The sequence below is a fragment of the Stegastes partitus genome, unplaced genomic scaffold, assembly GCF_000690725.1.
Source record: "Stegastes partitus isolate 25-593 unplaced genomic scaffold, Stegastes_partitus-1.0.2 Scaffold268, whole genome shotgun sequence".
NCBI lineage: Eukaryota > Metazoa > Chordata > Actinopteri > Pomacentridae > Stegastes > Stegastes partitus.
The window spans coordinates 205,241-227,530 of NW_007577999.1; the positions used below are offsets into that span (position 1 = coordinate 205,241).

General features: G+C 43.2%; 1 protein-coding gene across 1 annotated transcript in view; it reads right to left on the reverse strand.

The window, feature by feature from the left end:
- The window catches only part of ank1b (ankyrin 1, erythrocytic b), a 74,342-nt gene that overhangs the window by 25,213 nt on the left and 26,839 nt on the right, over nucleotides 1-22,290 (reverse strand). The window contains exons 2-18 of the mRNA XM_008282360.1: nucleotides 13,260-13,361; nucleotides 8,989-9,087; nucleotides 8,260-8,358; nucleotides 7,239-7,337; nucleotides 6,044-6,229; nucleotides 5,590-5,688; nucleotides 5,349-5,447; nucleotides 5,162-5,260; nucleotides 4,521-4,718; nucleotides 3,940-4,038; nucleotides 3,441-3,539; nucleotides 2,561-2,659; nucleotides 2,097-2,294; nucleotides 1,730-1,828; nucleotides 1,408-1,506; nucleotides 955-1,152; nucleotides 686-784 (exon numbers count right to left, since the gene is read on the reverse strand). Coding sequence (XP_008280582.1) covers nucleotides 686-784; nucleotides 955-1,152; nucleotides 1,408-1,506; nucleotides 1,730-1,828; nucleotides 2,097-2,294; nucleotides 2,561-2,659; nucleotides 3,441-3,539; nucleotides 3,940-4,038; nucleotides 4,521-4,718; nucleotides 5,162-5,260; nucleotides 5,349-5,447; nucleotides 5,590-5,688; nucleotides 6,044-6,229; nucleotides 7,239-7,337; nucleotides 8,260-8,358; nucleotides 8,989-9,087; nucleotides 13,260-13,361 — 2,070 coding nt within the window. The remainder of the gene's footprint in view (nucleotides 1-685; nucleotides 785-954; nucleotides 1,153-1,407; nucleotides 1,507-1,729; nucleotides 1,829-2,096; nucleotides 2,295-2,560; nucleotides 2,660-3,440; nucleotides 3,540-3,939; nucleotides 4,039-4,520; nucleotides 4,719-5,161; nucleotides 5,261-5,348; nucleotides 5,448-5,589; nucleotides 5,689-6,043; nucleotides 6,230-7,238; nucleotides 7,338-8,259; nucleotides 8,359-8,988; nucleotides 9,088-13,259; nucleotides 13,362-22,290) is intronic.

Sequence of the window (22,290 nt, forward strand, 5' to 3'; positions counted from 1 at the left end):
CGCAGGACGTCAGATCACATGTGGTTTGAGGGTGGGTCAGCGGATTGTTGCATCTGGGAAAGATATGCCATTAGCACCTAGTAATTGTGAATTCACTGTTATCAGTAATAAAGCTTCCAGTAGTCCATGCTGCCTGCTCCACATCCAGTGTCCTTGTACATTCTCAGTCCTTTTGTTTTTTTTTTTCTCCTGTGGGAGAGGAGCTGGAGCAGCTACACGTTGTTTTTTTCTTTATCCTTTGTTATTGCCAGAATACACAAGATCACCTTCAAGGAATCACGTTGTTTCACAGTATCATCTATGAAACAAAACAACATGGAAGCCACCGACAGGATGCACCTCAATTATCTGCTATGTGCACGCATATATCTAAATATATAAAAGAAATTAAACCTTTCCTACTCGTTACCCAACTCATTCTTTAGTTTCAAACCACCTGACTTTTCAAGAAGGGCAGTTGTGGAAATTTTCAAGGCAAAACTTAAATTTCTGGAATTTGTTAATAACACAAATGCCTACTAACAACGTCATGCAGGTATTTACTCTTCATATTCTAGAAATCATCTGCTCTTCTAACTGTCCTACAACCAAAGCAGGATGAAATATGATGTTTCTATCAGCAAAGTGTCATAATTTAAATCAGTGTCATGTTTTAACTCTGTGCACCAGTTCAGGTATAAATTACCCGTGAAGCAGCGTAAACGGAGGCTCCCTGTTTGACCAACGTGTCAGCGATGCCCACGTGACCCTCCTGAGCCACAAGATGCAAAGGGGTTAATCCATTCTGAAAAACAGAGAGAACGACCCGAAGGAATAAACAAGAGGTATTTTTTAAAACAGTATTTTATCTGCTGTTTGGATCGAGTATAGTCTAATAATCTGTGGAGTCACTTCAGATCAAATTAATAAAAAATTTCCCTCTCTGGGATGTTTCCATCTATTCTAATATTCCACCTTGTTTCCTAGATTCACGTTGGCCTGTTTGGAGATGAGCAGCGCCACCATGTCGGGCCTTCCCTCCTGTGAAGCCAGGTGCAGGGGCGTGATGCCTTGCAGGGACTCAGAATTGGGTGATGCCCCATTCTGAAGCAGACAACTGGCCACCTCCATCTGGTTCTGCTTGGCCGCTATGTGCAGGGGAGTGTAGCCGTTCTGTAGAGACAAACAAGGACACACACACACACAGACAACAGTGGACATCGCTCTTCTCAACACTGTCCATGAATGATTTTAGAATAAAAAAACACCTGACTGCAGACGTGCAAAAGCATTTGCAGGATTGTAAGTTACTCTACTTTTGAGCATCGCTCTGATTTGATCTGTTTTGTGTGTTTGTCGGCGATGGTTTGGCGTTTTGTGTTGGCCTGCCTGTGTGAGTACGTGCACACGCATATGTGAGCATCTTACTCGGGCTGTGCTGTGTGCAGATCCTCCCTTGCTGACCAGGAGTTTAACAACATCCAGGTTGTTGTGATGGACGGCCACATGAAGGGGTGTCAGACCGTTCTGTTAACCACACACACACACACACGCATACACATGTTCACATGTATAAACCCACAGACGCACACGGACACAAAAGCACACAGAAACACGTATATATGAAACACAGAGCGCGGCAATCCTTCAATCAGCTGATAATTTCCTTAATGGGGTCAAGCTTTTAGGCTGAACTGCTTCTCGCAGCCTCGTAAAGAGAACTTCATTACAAAAGCACAGATTGTCTCACCTTCCCAGCTGCATTCGGGTTGGCTCCTCTCTCCAGAAGGAGTTCTGCCACGTCCACCTTTCCATATTTAGAGGCCACATGGAGGGGAGTGAAACCTTTCTGCTCAGAAGACAAGATGCATACAGAGAGATGTTCACCAGACACACAACTACAATTGCTGCTTTTGAATTAAGGCCTTTCATTTTCACTATATGAATCTATACCAACATCTAACAGAAGAAAAAAAATCACACAGCAGTGCAATAAGGAGGAGAAACAGACATTACAACAAAGCAGAAATAAAAAGCATTACAATCGTTCATTATAACCTAATATATAACCTAGATATTGAAATGTTGCCACACTCTTACGGTGGTATCTACTCTACCTTCGTCATCTTTATCTGCTGTGCTCCAGCATCCAATAATATTCGAATAGTGTGGACATGTCCTTCGCGTGCAGCGATGTGTAAGGGTGTGTGACCTGCAGTTGTAGCCGAGTCGGGGTTGGCCTTGTGCTCAAGGAGCAGCTTGACAAGCTCCTTGTGACCCATACGGGCCGCACAGTGTAGGGGTGTCTGGTCGTCCTGGGCAGGGAAAGTATGGAGATGTTAATACATGTTTAAAGCAGTAAATAAGACACCACACAGCAGTGGGGAGTAAAATAACAACACCAACCAGGCACTCAGACAAACTTACATAACCTTTTATACCTTATAGAAGTTTATTTCTGTTCATTTTAGCTTCAAAAGCAGTGAGGACCTCCTCAAGACCTTCTAAACAGGAGATAAGATGCAAACAAACACAAAGTGTCTTTTAGGCGATGAACAAAGTAAGACTGCTCAGCTTGTACCTTTGCCCTGGCATCCACTTGTGCTGCGTTCTGCAGCAGGAACTGAGCAACTTCACAGTGTCCCGCTCTGGAGGCCATATGGAGGGGGGTCTCCACTTTCTGATGTAGGTGAATACAGGAAAGCAGTTAATCAAAGAACACAGCAGTACTTCATTGGAATAAATGTAACAGACTTTCAGTTAATCTATTAATAATTAATTAATCTATTATTGGTTGTACGAGGTGTGTCAGAAAACTTCCAGGACTGGTGTCACTAAAGATATATTTCAAACTACAAACTACAAGATTTCCCCTTCAGACGATCAACCAGCACGTCCACAAAGAGATCCTGCAGCGTTTGCTTCGTTCAGAGAAGAGGCAGAGTTGTGTCAGGACCAGTGGTGGCTGCTTCACCATGACAACTTGCTCACAACGCCCTGAGCATCCCACAGCTCCTGGCTGAGAAGAACATCTCCGTGCTGGAGCAACCTCCCTACTCACCCCACCTGGCTCTGTGGGGTTGGTTCCTCTTCCCCAAGCTCAAGGGGGTCATCAAAGGGACCCGTTTAGAAGACGTGGACGACATCAAGATGGCTGAAGAATCCTTCCAGGAATGCATGGCGGCGTGGCAGTGAAGGCTGGGGAAGTGTGTTAGACTCCAGGGGGATTACTTGGAAGTTTGTAGTTTGGATGTGAAACATATCTTTTGTGACGCCAGTCCTGAAACTTTTCTGACACACCTCGTAAAACCTTTTTGACTGAGTTTTTTTTACTTGATCTTGTTTGAATCCACCATATTTTCATAAGGCACAGTTTTTCATCGACTTCATTATCTTTCAGTTCCTCGTCTTGGGAAGTGATTTCAAAGAAGAAAAAAAAACTGAATTGAACTTGTTCTCACCACATTGGAAGCATTGGGTGAAGCACCTCTTTGGAGCAGGTTCTTCACTATGTTCAGATGGCCCATGAATGCAGCTACATGAAGAGGAGTGAGACCAGACTGTGCACAGACAGACAGGAAAAGTCAAGATCAATGCATTACAAAAAAAAAACAAGTCAAGTGGCATTCCAGATCATCAGCTAACTCTGAATCACTGATGTGGATTGCTATCAGCGCTGGTGTCGGTGGTTGGGACAGCAGAGGAGAAAATGATTAAGACTCCCTGTTAACTCTCATAAAACAGTCATTTTTGAAAGCTGAAGATAGGTGGCACTGATGTTTGACAGTTAAAATGAAGCACTCGTTCTGCCGCTGCTTCACCTTAACTGTGCACATTAGAGACAGTAATTACACATCAAAAGGGACAGATTTATGAGCTCCTCCGGGGTGAAAACTTTTACATCACACAGAACATTTGTTCATTTTCAGACTTTTGTCCCTCGTGGTCGCATCGTCTCACCTCTGTGACAGCTTCTAAGGAAGCGGAGTGCTTGAGCAGCAGGTCCATGGACCGCATGTGGTTCTTCTTGCAAGCAATATGGAGAGGTGTGAAGCCGTTCTGGAGACGCAGGAGAAAACAGTTCACAAATACAGCCAGTCACATGTGTCCTGAAGTGTTTTAATCTTCTCACAAGGCCTGTAAATGTTCCACTAGATCCTCCACTAGATGTTATTGTGTTTTATGGGGCTTTGATTTGCTTTAAAATGACCTTTTATTCTTTTTTTAAAGGTGTATATGTTAAAATAATGATGACGACTGGTGAATATAGCAGAAACAACAACAAGAAAAAAGAAACAGCTGCATAATTACAAACTCAAACGGTGAAATTAGTTCCTGTAGCTCTCTACTGTAAAAATAATTAAGGAAGGGAAGAGACAGCGAAGTGACCTGAATTCATTTCACCTTTTAAACACAGAGGACATTCAAGGTGCTTTCTATAAAAATTAGTCCTGCATTTAGTTCCTCACAACCTCAAGCTCGTAACCTTTTCCATTTTTAGGCAATCTACAGAAACATCTGCCCAAAAACCAGCCACTCACCAGAGCACGTGCATTGGCTTTGGCCCCCTTGTCCAGGAGAACTTTGGCCATGCGATGGTGACCACAGTGGGCTGCTACATGAAGAGGGGTTAAATGGTCCAGTGTGATGTCATCAATCTCGGCGTTGTATTGCAGTAGCTGCCTGACGCAGTCCATGTGATCCCCCTGAGCTGCCATGTGAATGGGGGACAGACCATTCTGCAGGGCAGAAACAACAGAGACAGGAAACGTTGGGATGGTCGAAGCAAACAACAGGACAGATGGAGAGAGATTTCTCAGCGTTGCCAAAAAAAAAAGCCTTTATGCTGAATGTAGCACACAGTCAATAGCTTCTGACGTAGAGTGAATATAATCAACACACTGTGCTAAAATTACTCGCACATAATCTCGTGGCTGTAATATCTGCTAAATATGCACATCCATCGCTGATGAGGCTCAGATTTGGGAGGCTCATTTCGATTTGAGCTCATTTCCCTAAGTTGGATGAAAGTTTCCAGCGCGTTGGTCGTTCGTTATCGTTCACTGACCGACTGATCGGCGTCACGGGGTTCGAAAAGTCAAAAATGAACTTGGATTATCGGAGTTGATTGCAGGTTGTGGTGGCAAAAAGGTGGCCGCAGTGTTAAATTAAGTCCACCTACCTTGGTTTTAGCCTGGATGGGAGCACCGTGTTCCAGCAGGATCTCAATAATGCGAACATGACCATTCCTGGCTGCACAGTGGAGAGGAGTCAGCTCATCCTGCAAAGAGGCGAGCGAAGAAAGACAAACGATTAGAAGTTAATACCGCACAGACGGACCACTATTAAAAGCATGACAAGTACTCTACCTTAGTTTTGGCATCGATCTGTGCTCCTCTGTCCAGCAGTAGTCTGACCATCATCACATTGCCCCTCCTGGAGGCTATATGAAGGGGCGTGATGCCGTTCTGGAGGAGCAACAGTAAGTCAGCTGAATCATTCGTTACCATCATTAGTCACTTAACAAAATAAAAGTATAACGGATGGTTTTGTATGCATGTAAATGAGCTGCTAGGATTTGTAATTTCTCTGCTATACAGACAAACTGACCTTAGGTGTGAAGTTTACATTGGCTCCTCTGTTCAGTAGCAGCTGGGCGACACTCATATTCTCATAGTGAGCTGCAATATGTAGAGGCGTGAAACCAGTCTGCAGAGAGAAAGAGAGAGATAAGGACTAGACTGTAAATAACGGCAATTAAAATATATTTGCATCACTCTCAAAGTGCTTGATACAGATTACACAACAAGCATAGAGAAATATAAAAGAGTTAAGATCAGAGATAAGACTGAAGAGCTTAAAGAATGTTATAACGGTGTTGTCTGTTACAGGGTTAAACCACTTCATACTCATTAAAATAAAAAAAGTCTCATTTATTTCCGTTATACAGCAAGTCTTTGTTTAAATAACATAGATGCACCACTGTTGCAGCTGTATTTTGATGCTCTTGCCGTCATCTTGCACTCAGCCAACCTTTACAGCACCGTCTCAATGAGAGTCTTACCTTGCTGAGTACGTCAGGGTTGGGGTCGTTCTGCAGGAGGACTGCAGCGGTGCGGGTGTCGTCGTTTCGGGCGGCGATGTGTAGCGCGGGGAGGCGGACCTTGCCCTTGGTGCCGTAGTTGATTAGCAGTGCCACGACGTTTTCGTGGCCCTGCTGGAGGGCCACCGCGAGGGGAGTGAAGCCATCCTGAGGGAAGGAGGCGACGAGAGAAGAGAGAAAAAGACGAGGCGGCGGGTTAATCAGGGCGCTAGATTGAAGCATTAACATTCACCTCTTTTCATCTGAGCACACAGTGATTCAAGTGAGAGGCTAAGAAATGACTGTTCTGCTGCGCTCGTACTGTTTTTTATTACAATTACAAAGCGAGACACTGTCGTTGCTGTGGCGTTAACATCCCACAATGGTTTACACCGTTTGAACCGTGAGGCTTTTGTGCTTTCAAACGGTGAGAAGATTGCTGAATTTGATTCAAAACACAGCGGCAGCATGTCCACTCGGGCCGGTAATTGTTCAGGGGTTAAGAGGTGAAAAAGCAAGAATAGAAAAGGAGGAAGAGGCAAGAACAGAAGTGAACTGGAGACTATGAAATACTATATTCTTGGAGTGGATGCAGAAGGAGATCCTTTTTCCTGATTTCTCTCTTTGGGGGATCAGAAAAACTATTAATGTGCTTTAATACTGACCTCTGACCAACATGGACATATTACTTCTAATCATAAATATTCTGCTATTAAACATCACTACTCAAAATGTCAAAAATGTCTTTGATAGACATTAAACAAATGGACACCTCAGTGAAAATGATCCATATTTATTCTTAATTCTAACTTGTAGAAATGACAGCTTTGGCATCCTGCAGGTCATTTTCATGTTTTAACGAAACACGAATCCAGGACTCAGTAACGGACAAAGCTACCTGATAAGAGGATTTCATTTCACAGTGTAAGCCATTTCAGTCCCTCTGATGTACATCACTCTGTGTGTCCTCTGTAACAAAGACTTCTGCTTCCACTTCACTCTCTCCTAATGGCATCACAGATGACTTCATTCCTCAAAAGTCCGACGAACACCTCACAGCTTCTTCAGTGCAACACCTCTGAAGTTGGAGGACGCGATTACTCTCCATCGGTGTGGTTGGTCGGGACAACATCAGACTAAACAATCAGTGAAGCTGTCTGTTTGAGGAGATGCATACCTCAGTTGGGAGGCTCTGATTGGCACCATTCTCCAGCAGGAACTTGACCACTTCTAGATGGTTCTCCTGTGCTGCCATGTAGAGCGGACTGAACCCTTTCTGTTAGGGCAGAAACACATTATGTACAGTTAGATAGACAGGAACACATGAGATGGACATCTGCAAACATGCAGCGCTGTGCAAAATGCTTTAGGTACTTTGGATGTGGACATTCTTATCCATTGTGTCTCTATAAGTGTACTGATTGCACCATCATGGAGTCACATGAAACAACAGAGAAGATCTGTGGCAACTTCTCCAGGACGTCTGGTACAGCCTTGAAAACTGTGAAAAACTGGTTCTGAATTGGTTCTGTTTTAAAGGTAGAGAGTGGTCAAAGCAAATATTTTCTGTTTACTGCATTTTGTACAAGGTCATGAGGTGAATAAAAACTAATATTATGTTTGAAAGCATCCTCCCTTTCACCATTCAGTTAGGCCGACACTGTAAAGCGCTCTGAGCACCACCAAGTGCTACATAAGTGCAGACCATCTACCAATTACTGGACATGGAAATGAGTTTTAGTCGATCAGAGGAATAAATAATTAGCAGGTGTTTATCTTTGCAAGGGTGCACATGCACACAGTCATTCATAAAGTTACTGAATATAAATATACAGAGAAGTTACGAATCAAGATTCCTTCGTATAGATAAAAGAGGGCGTAGCCAGCCCTGCAGGATCATCTACAGCACCAATATAATAAGAATTAAGACTAACAATAGCAATAATTTCTTTTATTTTTGTACAAGTCGTGTTAATCAGGATTTTTTTTTAGTCAAGGATAATTGATATTTTTGTTCATCACATGGTCAGAAATAACAGGAAAATGCATATTTCTGTCAAATATGATCCTAACTACAGTCACGCTGAGGCAGAACAATCCACCTCGAGCAGGCGTGCCACATACACCGCACAAACAAACAACAACAAACACACACACACTTGCTCACACACTCTTAGTCACAGCTGGCGGAGACTCACATGTGACTGGGCATTAACGTTGGCACCGTAGTTGACAAGCTCAGCCACCACTTTCTCCTGCCCGGCCAGCGCTGCGATATGGAGAGCAGTGTTCCCTTTCTGGAGGTCACACACACAGGAAAAAAAAAAAAAGAAAAAAGAAAACCCACATGGAAGGTGAGAGAAGAGAATTAAAGTGAATGAGAGGTAAATTATTGCAGCCTAATGGCCTAGATCTCTACAGCGGGAACTCGACTCTGAAACGCATCTGGTGAATCGTATGAAAGATAAAACCTGACAAAGAAAGCAGCGCCGGTTTGTTCTGATTTATATTTTAGACATGTGGGTGATTTAGTTCTTGTTAGAAGCAAGATATAGCAGCATTACACACATAAAATAAAGCTACTACAAGGGCATAAGCATCCTGAATGAGTATGGATGTAAAAAAACAAAACAAAAGACAGATTTAAAATAGCTTTACAGTAACATTACACACATGTGGAGAAAAGCATTTCAGTAAATAAATGTAAATATGACAGCTGTATAATTCCTTTACTTGTGTCCTAAACAAAACTCCAGCCTCCTTCATGGCTGTCCAGATTACTCGTAAAGCTGCTTATGATTTTGAGGTTACAAGTGCGAGATGAGATGCTAGCTGCAGTTTACCTGAACTAGCCCTGAGCGACAGCAGCTAAAGCTAAAACAAGGATGTGAGAGTTAAATCAAGAGCATACGGAGAGAATAAATTACCTTGGTGGTTGCTTCCAGCTCGATGCCAGCATGGAGGAGCTCCAAGACCATTTTGACATGACCTTCTTTAGAGGCCAGGTGTAACCCGTTAAGACCATTCTGAGAGAGAAAGCAGGAAAAAAACATTAGATTACGAGCTGGAAAAATCTCATAAATAAGATTAAAATACATCCTGAAACACTCTCACCAACTGATTCATAATTAACTGTGATAAAGTGTTTTAAGTTTTGCTTAAACATGGGATTAACTGCATCTTAAAGCTTCAGTAAGAGTATAATAATCACATTAACTCAGGATTACTATAATTAAACACACGAAAGGCCACCGGGGAGTGCTTTTGTCTTTGCCCCCTCCTTGGCCTTTATCATTAGCCACAGCCCTTGACATGAAAGCACCTCATGACCTTTACGAGCATAAAAAACTTGCTCTTTATGCAGTGGTCAGAGAAACAAGAGTAGAATGTGCTTGACTTGTGCTGAACATGGCCCAAGCTCCCGGGCTCACACTCCAAGTCTTTTAAATGTTACACGGATAAACATTTAGAAAGGACGCCGAGTGCATCCCTGTGTCCGACACCAACGTGATGGCTGCAACATATGCCCGTTTTTCTCCAGCTGTGCAGAACATCACTCGTCTACTTACAGTGTCTCTAAAAATAACCGATAAACCCACAGCGACAGCGCCAGGGACTCGGTTCTGACAAAATGAGCAACCTGATGAGACTGATGAGTAAGGAGGGAGCGGCGGCGGCGGACGCAGGGAGGCTGGCAGACAAAACGGTTTCATCTGAGCGTTGTCTATCCGTGTGATCGCCTGCCTGTCTTTGCAGTTTGCTGGCTACATATTGAATTAGTGGAAGTCTCGGCTGCTGTAACCAATCTGCCCACCAGGAGTCTCAGTGATCCGCGCCGGTCTCGGGCTTCTCATCATACTGCAGTGTCACTCAATTCAAATGGGTAGCACAGTCTCTGAGCGAGCATGCGCACGGCGAAACACAACCGTGTGTCGGCGGCGTGAAGGTCTGAGAGGGATCAGACATCAGCTTCAGCGCCCATCAGTGGCATTTCCACCAACACCTACATGTGTAAATCCTCTCCTCACAGGCTCAGCGGTGGAAATCTCAATGCATGCGAGCAAAGAGAGGGAGACGGAGCAGCACCGGCGACAACAGCCTGCAGGTTTGTGGCTACAGCAAGGACAGGTTACTGCTGCACAATCACATAAATCACATGTAAAAATACCAGCTCTGTCCTTGCCCGAGTCCGGAGTGAAAAGCCATAAATATCAGAGCAAACAACAAAAAAAATGAATCCTATTAGAAAATCACATCTAGAAATAAGATTCTTCACAGCTGTGGCTATGAAATGCAATTACCGCACATCTTATCTACGGCATTTATTTAGCTGATTACAATCTTAATACACTGACATTAACTACCCTTGAAAACTGTGCATAATGTTCTTTTCCCTGTTGCTTCAGTAGCCGTCCAGCCTCTCTGTCTGCCTCTGGTGCATTTGTTTGTTGCCTTCGTCGGTAGTACAACAAACACTGGTGGGAGTTGGGCGTGCATTCTTAATGGCCAGACTTCCATCTCACTGTTTTGTCTTCGTATAAAAAGCACTTGTCTGTTCATTCACCAAACATCATCCCCACCTCACAGCTAATTGTATGAAGTGCCATAAACGCACACATTCAGCCTGGATTTGTTGTGTTACGATCAGGTGTAAGGGAGCAGACAGCCGAGCAGGAGATTGAGCGGATTATAATCTAATACACTTAATTATTTATGGCCACTACTTTAGACAAAGACGGAGAATCAGGGGGTCTTCTGAGTCATGAATTTATAATTTTCTTTTCGGTCCTCTATTTTACATCCTGTGCTGATTCTGCAAAAACAGCCTTCCATTGAGAATACTGTGAAATTACCGCGTGTGGTGCATTCAGATATTTCTCCAAAGACCACGCTCTCTGTACACTTTGTTCTGTCTCGGCGGAACAACGTGAAGTACCATTCTTCATTCAACCGCTTTCATAATCACGACCTTCTTACCAAGGGAAAGCCTTTTTCTTTCCCACAGTGTGAAGTCAGTGTGCACACATGTTTCTCTAAGAGGCAGAAAACCTTCAGGATTTTAAAAGATTTTTTTAATTCATTTTTATTTTATAATGAAATTCTTCACTTGCGAGTTCCCTTGGCAGAAAAAGCGAACCAGTCATCCAGCTTATGAAACATTAATTCACTTAAAACTGACGTCAACTCTCAAATAAAAATCCCCATTATCGCTTGATTCTAATACAATCAGAGTACGGTACAAGTTCTACTTTTTATAGGGTTTCTTTTTCTAAATCTGTGTAAAAATCTTACCAGAGAATACAAGACTTTCTGTTTATCATGGTCCCAGAGACAGTGGTGTGACACTTTATGCTCAGAATAAAAGGCTGCTGGGATGTGATTAAGTAAAGAGACCAGAGTAACCAGTGAAATCTCTTGACTCTTCCCTCAGGCAAGAACTTCAGGAGTTGGAGGGTGATTTCAAGGGAAACTGCATTTAAAGTGTCATGAATTTCTGCCTCGCGCTTCTGAAAATTTCTCCTGAGAAGCATTAACAGCTCAGCCAATAAAGTCTCCCTGCCCTGGTCTGCTTCTTGGAGTTGCACAGGTTCAGCAGCACTCTGTCATTTTTTACAGCGGACAGTAAACTTTATTGCTTGAACTCCATCCTTGCTTCAGGAGCAGGTCATGTTATGAGGCTATAGAATTTTCTAGACGGATAAATTGCCTCTATAGTTCTACAGGCTATTCTGAGATTTCTCTTTTTCCAGAAAGCATTTTGAATCCTTCAGAGATGTGCAGACTTGTTGCATCGTACTGTTCATTATACAGTCGTGACTCAATAATCCGACACTAAATGTAAAACCTTCTTCTATGTCGGATATCAAGGCTGTCGGATTGTCAAGATGGAGGTCCAGATACGAGGAGGGCTTGATGCCTGAAGGCTCATTAGTTGTTAGTTATTGTTCATAGTTGTTATAATAACTAGTAGGGCTGGTCCCAATAGAACTTTCTGGGCTCAATTAATGATGAATATCAGAATATTCAGTGCGGTCGGGGGACACTTCCACCCCGGGGCAGCGCTCTGACGGGGTGGAAGTGTCCAGAACACACAGGCAGTACTTGGCTGCTGATGCTAGTTTAGTTAGCGCTCACACTTCTGTTTCCTCCATCGGTGGCGGCGGGGGAGTGGCAGATACGCTCCACCGTTACCATCCATGTTTACTTCCATAAACACTGAGCACGCTCGCTGCGTGTGACGTCGTCGTGTCCTCTTCTGCGCATGCGGGACACTTTTGGCTCGTATGAAGTTCACACAGCAGATCACATACAAGTCGCATTGAACTGGAAACGTGAAGGAAGTCACAAAGAAATCCTCATTGAGCATCAAGTCCTGCAGTGTGAACGTAGCCAATCTGTGGGATTGTTCAGTCAGATAATACGCCGTCATCCTGATTGGTGACATTAAATGTCATGTCGGAGTCACAATCCAAGGCTGTCGCTATGTTAAGGCTGTTTTTATGGGTTCTGTTGGTTTTTCCTAAAAACCTGTCGGATAGCAGGTTTAGGATTGTTAAGGGTCGATTATCGAGTCATGACTGTATTCATAGTAACTGTTTACCGATGCGATGCTTTTAAAAACAACATGGAAACACAACTTATGTTTGTGTCATTTAAAAACAATTGTGTAGGTTTCTGTAGACGTTTGTTCATCACAAATACCTGCCCTTCCAATGTGTTTGCTTTATATTTACTAGCTAACCTTTAATTTATTAATCTGACTCTACTGACTCCTTTAGATTACGTGTAGACTTATGTATTGCACCACCAGTTTTTCATGTAAATTAAGAGACTGAACCACTATCAGCAAACAGAGAGTGAAAGTAAAAACACAAGCTTGGAAAAAACAACACATGATCTGATCGACACAGTTCGCTAGTTTTTAATTCCTTCAAGTTCCAAAAAACGCCCCAAACAAATGCGTTTTGATTTTGTGCGATGCTAAGAGTAAGTACCGCTATGTAGGCTGGTACTTTTATTAAGTACTGTGAATGCTCACTAATCACGGTAATTGATTTTGATATGAGCCACAATTTAATTTGGTGTTTTGCTAATTGAAATCCGTGGGTGGCATCTTTTTTACTCCCACTGGTACACAAACACAAACACACACGCAGGCTGTTCGGGGAGATGTTCTCGTGAGCTGAAGCTATCTTACTTGATTAGCTGTGTTGATGTCAATTCCATTCTTAATGTGATCCAGAGCTTTATCCAGGTTCCCTGAACGAGCTGCACGCAGAAAGCTGGTGGCTGCATCGGCCTGAAATGAAAAAAAAAAGAGGAGGAAGAGGGCACGTCAGCAACATTTTCAAAAACTTTACTGTTCAGGGTAAAAACACATCGAGGTCACAAGTTAACGGTATAAATTGCACATTCAAACCAACGTAATGGATCTGAAATAAGCACGTATGTTATAAACACACATAGGTGCTCGCTCAGTATTAACTGCCCCTCCAACATGGTCCAGAAGTCCACGATATCAGGATGTAGCTGCACTAAAAGCCCAAGTCAGGTTACATATCTTAATCCATTATAATAACGTAACGTCGCTTTAAGACACAGGCAGTATGCAGGAAACATGATACTACTGCACGTTCGCTGGTTCTTCTGCCCTCTGTAAGAGGCTTAAAATGTCAGACTGCATACAGTTGAGTTTCGCCCACACGGCGAGTTTGGCAGGCATTCACAGCGCGCAGCACCACGAGCTCCGCTGTCTGCCTGTCTGATCTCAGGCAGGAAAGCTCCTGAGGTTCGTGTCTCGGTGTGTCTCAGTGTTTGCACGCCCACCTCTGAATTCATTCATCAGCTGATGGTGTAATTCATCTGACCTGCACAATGAGATGCTTCCAGCGCCCTGAAGGGGAGACTGTGCGCGGCGTGCCGTACTCTTGACCCGCTCTCCACTCCTGTCACTGGCAACATTACATGTCTGTTCGAGCTGTTATTCCTAAGTGGTTTAATTATACTGAATGGCTGAGAGATACGTCTGCCCTTTTCAAATGACTGAGACGCTGTTTTCTCTCTTCTCTCGTGTGTGCTGATGCATCAGGAAGCAAAGTTCTCCGTTTTTGTGAATCATGCACCGCATTAGATTTGCACAAACAAACAAATGAGGGTTTTTTTTTGTTTTTTTTGCTCTTATGACAGCCTCCTCTCCATTTACTACCACAGTCAGCCCGCTCTGCACTTTTTCTAAATTCACATCCTGTTTTTCATTCCAATATATCCCCCCTTCTTTTCTTGTCACATCTTTTCTCCAATCACATCTACAGCTGCATTCTAATTAAACTGTCAAGTAAAATTCAAGCAAAAACATTTCAAAATGCTGCAAAAAAAAAACCAAATGGAAATAAGGCTTGTTTCTATTTGCTGTTTTGGGGCGAGAAAAAAAACATCAGCGTCCCGATCAGAGTTGTCAGAAGGTGGCGATGTAGGCTACGATACAAATGGCTGCAATAAACAGAGCAGAAGAAGTTCAGATGTTTGTAACGAGCTCAAAAATCTTGACGAAGAAAAAACAAGCAGAATGTTGGCCGTACACGACAGATCATTGTTGCTTCATGTCCGCTGATTTTTGCTGTTCAGAGGCAAAAACAAAGAAAAAACGGAAAACAGCCGATCACTCACATGAGCTAAATGTTTACTATCTCAGAACCTATTGAAAAAAGGTGCTTTTATCAACTATTACTACTACTGTAAGTCACTTCACCCAGCTTGCCTGGTGTGAATGCGAATGAATGGATTGTTTGAGGTGGTGGTTGGAGGGGCAGAATGGCAGCCACGCCTCTGTCAGCTGTGGCTACAACCGTAGCAACCACCACCGGGATGAATATGTGTGGATGAATAATTGACAGTGTAAAGCAACTTTGATTGTCTAGAAAAGCACTATATAAACATGATCAATTACTACGGGCCTTTTCAGTCATAAAACACCTAAAAAAACATCAAATTTTGACATTTAAATCACCTTTTTCTAATACAATACTTAAAAACATGCAGAAACGATCCCTGTAACTAGAGATGTCCCGAGCAAGGTCTGTTTTTTTGTCCCGATCTAATACGAGTCTTTTAATATTTAGTTCTGTCAATACCTGATACCATTTTTCTAGATTGTATGCGCCTCCAGGTTTGCAGAATGGCTGTAGTAACTGGCTGCGCTACCTGGTGAAGCCTCTTACCGTTTAATACTGCAGCGACCAGAGGAGGCAAGCAGAGAGCCTTATGAAGGTCTAGCTAGTAAAGGAGCTCTGTGACAGAGACTTGTCTGAACCCTACTGACCTCAGGCCAGTAAACCAGTGTTGATTCAAGCTGGGATAAAACAGGACAGCGATCCAGCGTCTCAGTGGAACATCTCACATCACATCACTACATGATACCAGATGTAGGCATAGGTTTAAGCCAATACCTATGATGGTGAGCTACCCATGATCAGCTGCAATCCTGAACTCAGGATCAGGCTCAGGACATCTCTACCTGTAACTATTTTTTTCCCATTTAAAAACAAGTCGATAGCTTTCTGTAGACATCAGAGACAGTTTTCCTTCCAATAAACCACTTCATATTTTCTAGGTAGCCTTTAATTTGCCTTTTCCTAAAGCTGACACAGACGTAAATCTGTAGGCGTCAATCTGGTGTTAAACTGGTATTCTGACAAAATCACATTTCATTATATTGCAGATATTATACAAGCATGGTTGCCACCCTTTTGTCTCCTTTGATATGCTTTTTTCTCCCCACTCTATCCTACTTCTCCCCCTCCTGGCATCCAGCACGGTGCCTGGACGGTGCTATAACCTGTTCTGTATCTGGCCTCCTCGCTTTGAACACGAGAGCCAGACAGGATTTTGCATGAGAGAACTGAGAGACAGGACTTCAAACAGCCAGCGTCAGTAACAAGAGCCTTCCCACTCCACAATACAGTGTGTTGGTACCGTGGATATAGTAGTCGTTGGTCACATTATGTGGAGTCTCTGAGGGATATTCTATATTTAGAAAACTGTGAACAGAAAAGAAAAGGTATTCGATGCTGTAATTTGTATGCACCTGCTAGCTTGCTTTATTTTATTGGTTTAGTGTTTAGCTGCATATATACTTTGACTTCTACTCCACAGCCAGAAGTTTTTTCCAGATTTCACAGCTGACTCCTCTGATGTTTCTCCTCCTTGGTGCTCTGAGGTGTTCATGACTTGCGCCCTATCACTGATCAGTCTGCACCTGCATCCCTCCTCTTCCTCCCCTCCACGCCGCCGCATCATGAACCAGTTTTCTATGTGCATTTATCATCTGCAATATGTGCTAATGAGCGTTGGCCAGTTTTTCCGTGTGTGTCTGAGCACTGAGGCAACAGCAGCCCGAGCCACGAGCTGACCACATTTAGCAGAAAATGAAAAATCTCGCGCCGCCTTCCAGAAACTCATTTTGTACCCGTTTGTGTTCGTGTTGCTGTCAGGCTGGAATCCATTTCCCTCTTTGCTCCACTGCCGCCTCTACAGCTCCTGCTCCTTCATTTTTACCGACCGCTCCCTCCATCCGTCCTTTCATTTCTGCCCCTCGACTCTTCTACTTTATTTGCTGTTGGTTACACCGAATATTCAAATCACTGAAAGTCCTCACCTTCCACTGCTCAGTATGGTACGAACACGCCCTGCCTCTCACCTGCCTGCCCCTTAATCTGATTTTCCTCCCCCTGCTGCTCCCTTCTTACACATTCTGCTTTGTTTGCCTACATCTATTTCTTTAACACTGACAGGTGAAGTGAATGAGATCGATCGTCTTGTTACAGATGCGGTGCTCCGCTGGGTTCCTGGCATTCATGTGGATGAACTCGGCAACAGCAGCAGCAGCAGCCAGCGGGACAATGAGCCACGTCACACCACAACACAAAAACCGATCGGGAGCAGCTCGAGGAACACGACAAAGAGCCACAAGGCGTTGAGCTGGTCTTCAAACTCTATAGAGCCCAAGAGGATCCAAAAGCTTCCAGTGGCCCAGTGCTGGAGGTCAGTGTCTATGCCAAAAGGTCAGAGCTGTTGTGGTGGCACAAGGGGATAAGAAAATAGGGAACGCAGTGATCATACTGTAATAATATCATTTTCTTTTTGCTTGCTAATGTATTACTGATTTGTTAATTGCACACTGTTTCCCACACATATACTTGCTCAGGGGACATTCTGATTGATTATCAAGCTAATTCAGGGCCATTGAATCAATACGATCTGCTGCTGGGCATAGATTTCCAGATTTCTTTTGTAAATTTTTTTTTCTTCGTATTATTATTAGATTGGACAGGGGCTGGCTCAGTGGCTAGCACCATCGCCTCGCAGCTAGAAGGTCGCTGGTTCGCGTCCCGGTGAGGACACCCGGGATCTTTCTGTGTGGAGTCTCCATGTTCTCCCCGTGCAGCGTGGGTTCTCTCCGGGTTCTCCGGCTTCCTCCCACAGTCCAGAAACATGCTGAGGTTAATTGGTGATTGTAAATTGTCCGTAGGTGTGAATGTGAGTGTGCTTGGTTGTCTGTCTCTAAGTGTAGCCCTGTGATAGACTGGTTACCTGTCCAGGTGAACCTGCCTTCACCCTGAGTCAGCTGGGATAGGCTCCGCCCCCCACGACCCCAGTGAGGATTAAGGTGTAGAGATGATGGATGGATGGATGAACAGGAAAGTGGGGGGAGAAGAATGGGGGAAGGACCTGCAGCAAAGGGTCCTGAGCGGGACTCAAACCCATGACCGCTGCGTCGGGAAACTATAGCCCCTGAACACAGGACGCCAGCTCAACCAGGTGAGCTATAGCGGCGCCCAACTTATAGCTTTCTAATAGTACAGTGTCTACATGGACAAAAGTTTTTCTTAAGATCGGTCCTTCTGTAATGTCTCAGTGTCGTTGAAAGTCACTTTGCATTTCACTGCACAAACTGTATGAGCCTGTGACAAATAAAACATTTCAATCTTGAAATGTCTCAGCTTCACACTTCATCTATTTGTTAAAGCTGAAGGACGAAACTGTTTTTAAAAAGACTGTAAGTGTCGGAATAATAATAGTTGGCTTTTAATTTGAATAAACTAAAGTCGTCAAGATAAAATAAATAGTATTTTAGTGATTCGAACAAAAATAAACCAAGGTTGCTCTGCTATTGGTGACAAAAATGAAGCACGGATTTAACTCTTTGCTAAGAATAAGACAAGCCCTTACAGATACTGACACACTCACAAGTAAAATGGACTGAAAACACACATGCATATATACCACTACACACATCACAACAGTGTTCCTGAGCACAGTAACACACAACCACCACCACCACAGTGCAAAAAAGTCAGTCCAACAAGTTACAAACTTCAATCTGTGAAGTCAGTTAATTTAAATAAAAAATCCAATTCAACTAAAATAATCAAAGATTAGACGCATACACAAAGTGGAGCAGAGAGAAACGTCCACGTCTTTCAAAATCTGTAGAAACATTCATTGGTCATGCAAGACAAGTAAAGAGGGGACATTTTTGCAACGCCTCAAGAAAGCCCACTGCAGCTGACGGACAAACACAAACAAAGCATGGAGGAAATAAGCAACGTGTACACAAATACTATAGACTCTGTTATTAAAGAGCCATCATCCTCAGGCTTCGGCCTAAAACCTCTCTGAGGGCCGCCATACTGACCTGATGGAGGAGTCAGCGCTGAACCAAAAGAGCCTAAAACACCACACACAGCAGCCAGGAAGACACCAAGACAAGACCAGATGGTTAATGGCAGAGACACACAAACAGGTAAAAAGCAGCAGAGTTTAAATGAGGCGCCGCAACGTATAATCCTCACACACATGGAGCAGGTGACTCAGAGCCACCAAGATCTTGACTTGCAGGTCAGAAATGAATTATTTTATACTGCAGTGACATATGCGTAGCCAAACTTTAAAGACTAACAAACATGAAACACTCAAGACCATGAAAATAAAACTACAAACTATAGCTATAAACCTACAACCTGCACAGAAAAAAGTGAATGAATGAGCACTCTTAAGAGTCTTAATGCAAATACAAACATCACATAAAGCTACTAATAACACACAATAAAGTTATAGTGGGTAATTTGGTCAGTGAGACAGAATGTAGGTTGAATAAAATAAATTAAAGCACTTAATCTGCTTCTTTTTAATAATATAAGCAACTTAGAATTTGTATGAATTTAATGTATTTCTTTCTATATATGAGACACGTTTTCACATCGATGATCCCAAACATATTTCCATAAACAGAGCAGATTTAGAATTACAATAAAATGATTAATGTCTATAGTTTTCTTTAAGTTTCTCTCACAGTTTGTGATAAGGTTGCATGTCTGGTAGATAAACTGCAGTTCACATGAAGACGTCTTTTCCTTTTTACTATTTAATCTGTTAGCGTGGCGGCTAGCTCACACAAACTGAAGTCTAACTATGTGTTGCCATGAAGAGATTTTTTCAACATGGAGTCATGACAAAAGCCAGAAAAGAAACATCCATCCACCCATCATCTCTACACCTTAATCCTCATGATGGGGGGCGGAGCCTATCCCAGCTGACTCAGGGTGAAGGCAGGTTCACCTGGACAGGTAACCAGTCTATCACAGGGCTACACTTAGAGACAGACAACCAAGCACACTCACATTCACACCTACGGACAATTTACAATCACCAATTAACCTCAGCATGTTTCTGGACTGTGGGAGGAAGCCGGAGAACCCGGAGAGAACCCACACTGCACGGGGAGAACATGGAGACGCAAACTGCCGACCTTCTAGCTGCGAGGCGACGGTGCTAACCACAGAGCCATCTTGCAGAAAAGAAACAAATTCAGGTGCAAAGGTGCTGTAACTGCATTTGCATGTGGAAAATAAAGCAGACAGCTGCACACACAAGACAAATATGTTCATACACCCAAAGGTACATATGCTGGAAACACAAATGGTGAATGAAAAGTGACAGACACATCATGAGCAACAGCCGAATCCTTCACAGATGACAAAATCTAAAATAAAAAACCCAACACATGGTACTGAGTCACACAGAAGAGAGGGGTATTTAGATTAACATCTATATAAGATGGTCTAAATTTTACCTCTATGTGGCAGAAAGTGTTCAGAAACTCTGATTAAAACATTTCAGGAGTATCCAGTGGAGGATATTAGCCTTTAGCTCTTCCCCAGATACTGTCCTCTGTACGATCGGCGCTGGTGGTTTTTGGAGGGGAAATACAGGCATTCAGTCTCTAGGCTCTCATTCCTGGAAGCGTTTGACGATTTTCTGCGCCGCGGCTCTTCTCTGACAGAAGTCATTGGCAGAACGTTGGATATGTGTACTCATTGTAGTGACAGCTCCTGTCACTGCTGATTTTGAAACGAGTCCTTGTGTCGCTTCAAGTTGAGGTTTCTTCTCACAGCTCAACATGCATCTCGTCTCCTTTGTGCCGCAACTTGGGAGGTGCTGGTAGAAACACCGGCGACTAAATACGACAACTTCTCACACGGGGTGGTTTAAACCCATGATTATTAAGTAAAGCCTTTAAGCATTGTTGTTTTTTTCTTTTTCATCATGACATGGTAAGAAGTAGAAAAGCATTAAAATAAATACTCAGAGTGACAGCTGGCCCTCTGTGCTGGTGTTTTGTATTATTCCTCCAGATTATACTTAAAAAAACACATTCACTATGATTTGCATGCTAAAAAATTCCTCTAAATGACTAAACTCTATTTTAGACGGTGTACCAAGGGGAGAGAAAATGAGAAAAAAAAGGAAATTAGATGGTAAGCGAAGTAAAGTTATCTTATTATCTTGATAAACATCTTAATGTTAGACCCAGTTCACCTCTACACAGAGACGAATTAGAGGCTGGACAATCAAGAAGAAGATTAAAATCGTACAGTTTGAGCTGAAGCAGCAGGTTTTGGGTGTGTTGTGATAAACACTGGAGGACGGTGAGCGATCACTGCTGTGGATGGAAGAACAGCGGCTCTTTGTCACTGTGAGCATAAACAAGAAACTCATTCACATAATGGTTAAAAAAAAAGAGTAAAATACATATGAAGACAAATTACCTCCAAACACACACACTCACAGGCGAACCGAAACTAAAAATAACCGCATAGACGCCACAGTATGTTAGCGTTGGCACCAACAGGGAGGGAGATGGATCACAGTAATGAACCCTCATGGGTTTAAACAAAGACCCACTTCCACCACAGTAGACAGACTCCTGAGCAAACTCACACACACATGAAACAGAGACAGACACAAACGCAGAGTCCCACAGAGGAGGGTAGATTTAAAAACAAAGCTTGGGTACACATGATTTTCAGGCTCTGACAGCAGGACAAAAAGCAGTTCCGTGCCTTGCAGGCCCCTGCTGTCGACTGCATCTCACTGTAGTGACAAAAAAACCACAAAAAACAAAAAAACCAGATGCATGGATTCACACGAGTTCATTTAGATTCGAGCTTATTGCAATGAGGGTTTTGTCCGAAGTAGCACCACGACTTGTTCTACTGAGTCATCAACCTCAAACAGTGTTAATGATGTCCTGCACTGCAGATAAAAAGAGAAAGGAGCCTCCACACCTGCTGAGACGCACCGTACAGCACAAGGACGCCTTAAAACAAGTCACCGATTCATCACCTATAAAATCACTGGCACCGTTTTTCACACGCTTCCTCGCTCGTCTTCAAACTCTTCCCCTCAATTCCCTGGACGTGGGCCTGTAAGTGTAAAATATGAAGTTGTCAGGAAGAAGCCGCGAGCTCATGCAAACCATTGATCATCACAATTACAGAATGTGATCCAGAGCCGGACTCGCTGTAGCTACACATTCGCTCAACGCTCACACGACACCCTCGGTCCTGCTCTGGCCGTTTCTTATCCTCCAGAAATTCTTCCCGCTAAAGTCATTCGGCAAGAAATTATTCCCCGTTTCTGATTTGCAAGTCATTGAACAATCAGTGTGATGTTGAGAAAAACTGGAGCGCAGCTGGAGGATGGAAGCTTTCATCAGACCCCGATAAGTGGATCTGAGAGATGGAATATGAAACAATATGCAGCGGTACAGCAATGGTATTGTAAATATTGTAATTTAAAGACCGGATCAAATTATTTTCCCGACTTTCCTTCAATTCTGATGATTGGAATTTTAGATGAATGCAGATACAGTCGTGACTCGATAATCC